General features: G+C 37.9%; 1 protein-coding gene across 1 annotated transcript; it reads left to right on the plus strand.

The window, feature by feature from the left end:
- The first annotated feature begins 1,009 nt into the window (after positions 1-1,009).
- Positions 1,010-3,040, plus strand: LOC100805318 (40S ribosomal protein SA). The gene is made up of 5 exons (XM_003547819.4): positions 1,010-1,262; positions 1,401-1,663; positions 1,821-2,018; positions 2,257-2,479; positions 2,777-3,040. The coding sequence occupies exons 1-5, from the start codon at positions 1,109-1,111 to the stop codon at positions 2,872-2,874; spliced, it is 936 nt and encodes a 311-aa protein (XP_003547867.1). The 5' UTR covers positions 1,010-1,108; the 3' UTR covers positions 2,875-3,040.
- The last annotated feature ends 373 nt before the right edge of the window (positions 3,041-3,413 follow it).

The raw sequence follows: 3,413 nt of genomic DNA on the forward strand, positions 1-3,413 counted from the left end.
ACATTCGATTAATTTTATTATCACATGAACACTATACTAGATTCCTCCTACCTCCTTCCAACAAATTCGTCAGGCACTTTTCTATTGTCGGAGGCAATTTTAAAGGTGATGTTTCTTTTTTCTTTTTCACTCCTTTCTCTTGGACGATCTTTCTAATGTCAATGAATTGACCAACGAGTATCATATTCACCAGTTGCACCAAATATAGTGCCCATCATCTCCAAGCAACTTCTTCGTTGCTTCTGCTTTCGTTCCAAATCCACACCATCCCCTCCATGGATTCAAAAATTCAAATCCAACATGATGCATCATTTATAGTTTCAATCACCACCGTCATTCTCTGCTCCGATGGGTCAAAACTCAAAAGGCTTTATCCGCGACACAACAAATATGATTTGATTATACTTCAGTCAGTCATATGCCGTGTCGCTCCTTTCACCAATGCTACCAAATGATAAATGATCTTCATTTCTCCCTCATTCACTTTTAATTCCCAAGTGTCTCTCCCCTTTTGAATCTAACATTTAATATCACAATTATATTATCATGGTTAGATAAATATATGTTTTAATCTAACCATCATATACTCACGAATGATGATAAATTTGTTATAAGAAATATACGGTAAATAATAACATTAATTGTTATAAGAAAAAAAATATCATGTAAGCATGATCTTTTCTTTGTATCCATCATTAACTTTTTTATTTTAGTTATCTACAAATTATTTTTTTCATAAGTTATAGAGAGTAATTCGAAATTTCTAATAAATCTATGTATCTGGGAAAAAAAAAAAACTAGTTTCAGCACCTACATTCACCAACAAATACATTGGGACGGGACAAAGGCAAATGGAGTGTGAAGATGGGAGACGAGGTTCTGATGTGAAGGTAATTTTATTGGGCCTGTTAGTTAATCGACAACTAATTAATTGGGCCTGTTATTTGACCGACCCTTAACCTAAACAACAAAAGCCCAGTCACAAAACCCATTAGGGTTTTCCACGATATAATAGAAACTGAAAGCCTCTTACGGTTGCAGCAACAGCAGCATTCACTGAAAGCACTCAGTAGGGTTTGCGGTTTCAGAGTTTGTGACGCACGCATCCATGGCCACCACCACCAACGCCGCCGCAGCCCCGCCGCGCCAGCTCTCCCAGAAGGAAGCCGACATCCAGATGATGTTAGCCGCCGACGTCCACCTCGGCACCAAAAACTGCGACTTCCAAATGGAACGTTACATCTTCAAGCGCCGCAACGACGGTAACTGAACTTTTCTCGTTCTCTCTTTTATCATCTCGTTAAAAAAATTAAATTTCAATGGATGTTTGAATCTGCAATAGCTGTAATAGAGGAATTGAATTTTGATTTGATTTGGTGTGGTTTGGATTTGGGAATTAGGGATTTACATTATTAACCTTGGGAAGACATGGGAGAAGCTTCAGTTAGCAGCTAGGGTTATTGTTGCAATTGAGAACCCTCAGGATATCATTGTTCAATCCGCAAGGCCTTATGGTCAAAGAGCGGTTCTGAAGTTTGCTCAGTACACTGGTGCTCATGCTATTGCTGGAAGGCACACTCCCGGTACCTTCACCAATCAGCTTCAGACTTCGTTCAGTGAGCCTCGTCTCCTTATCCTCACTGATCCAAGAACAGATCACCAGGTGGATACCCAAATCAGCTTCAAATGATATATTTGATTTTAGTTACTTGTGCTTTGATTGATTGTTGACATGATTTATGTTATGTATGTTGTTTGCGGTTGTTGTGGTGTTGACTGTGTTGTGTTGTTAATGTGTGTGTTTGTTCGTTTGTGTGCAGCCTATTAAGGAAGCTGCTCTTGGGAATATTCCCACCATTGCTTTCTGTGACACTGATTCGCCTATGAGGTATGTGGACATTGGAATTCCTGCCAACAACAAGGGAAAACACAGCATTGGTTGTCTCTTTTGGCTCCTTGCAAGGATGGTATTGCAGATGAGGGGTACAATTCGCCCTGGCCTCAAATGGGATGTCATGGTAAAATATATATTTTTTTCTGCCTTTTCAAAGTAGGATTCTGAACTGTATTCGGTGCACTTATTACTGTTTGATGCCTGATTTCTGAGATAAAATAGGATCTGTCCAATATATATTACGTTTGTATGACATTTTGCCAACTCTGTTTAAGATCTGGGGGCTTAATTCGGGGAGGACTAATACTTCTCTGCTGGATTTGTTGAAGTTTATATTGGCTAAATGTTTTTCGTTGATGCAGGTTGATTTGTTTTTCTATAGAGAACCAGAGGAGGCTAAGCAACAAGAGGAGGAGGAAGCTCCGGCAGGTGATTATGCCATCACAGATTTCAATGCAGGTGCTATTGCTGCTGATGGCCAGTGGCCTGGTACAATTGATCAATCATGGAGTGATGCAGTTCCACAACCTATTCCAGCAGCACCTGGTGTCAACTGGGGGGCACCTGCAGAAGCACCTGCTGCTGGTATGTGATTAATTTTATTATATAAAGCTTGACAAAACTGAATGGTTTTTTTGTGTGCTGTTCTTCAACTATTGTTTTCTGCTGTTTGCCATCTTTCAATTTTTTCTTCCTTTTTTTGGCTTCTAATTTGATTGTTACTTTGATGTTGATTTTTTTTCCTGTTTAGTTTTTAATTCTCTTGCATTTAACTGGTGACAAAATGTTGCAGAGAATATGTGCTTGCTTTGCAGTGTTAATTAATTTATCATGTTTGGAACTGCTTTATGTTTTGTTTTTGAATATAAGTTTCTCTTGCAGTTGCAGAAGGAGATTGGGGTGAAGCTGTTCCACCACCACAACAAATCCCTGTTCCTCCCTCTGGAATTGACTCTGTCCAACCAACTGGCTGGGAATAAACTAGTGTTTTTTGATGCTATGATTTTGCCCTGTCCTTCAATTTAGTTGTCTTTCTTAGAAGTAAAATATGGATCAGTTTTTTTGTAGCAAAGCAACTTGGTTTTTTTTTTTTTCTAGTTTGTTATGAGTGGCAAAATATTATTTTTAACATGGTATATTCGGTAAGATTTTATTTTGTTTTGATGCAGTCATGATTCATGAATGTTTGGTAATGATATTTTGGCCCCCTCTTTTGTTTACCCATCACTGGTACATTGAAATATACTTGAATGCCTCGCGATTGTAGAAAACAGCATTTCGATAATCAATTAAGATAATCAATTAAGCAGCGGCTAAGAAAAAATCGTTTAGAACACAAAAAAAAGGCTTTATTTTTAATTTTAGAAAACCCATATGCCAAGAAAATCAATCAAATTTTGGAAGGTCGAAGCACATGCTTGATTAAAAATTGCTACGTTATTTGTTTTGGTTTATTCTATATTCGGGGTGGCTTCCGTTCATTCTTTTGGGTTTAATTTTGTTGGCAATAACAAAATAG

The sequence above is a fragment of the Glycine max genome, chromosome 16 (genome assembly GCF_000004515.6).
Source record: "Glycine max cultivar Williams 82 chromosome 16, Glycine_max_v4.0, whole genome shotgun sequence".
Taxonomy (NCBI): Eukaryota; Viridiplantae; Streptophyta; class Magnoliopsida; order Fabales; family Fabaceae; genus Glycine; species Glycine max.

Coding starts and splice junctions, on each gene's coding strand:
- LOC100805318 (XM_003547819.4), top strand. CDS start 1,109: ATGGCCACCACCACCAACGCCGCCGCAGCCCCGCCGCGCCAGCTCTCC. Junction 1,664..1,820: donor ATCCAAGAACAGATCACCAG/GTGGATACCCAA, acceptor GTTTGTGTGCAG/CCTATTAAGGAAGCTGCTCT. Junction 2,019..2,256: donor GCCTCAAATGGGATGTCATG/GTAAAATATATA, acceptor TCGTTGATGCAG/GTTGATTTGTTTTTCTATAG.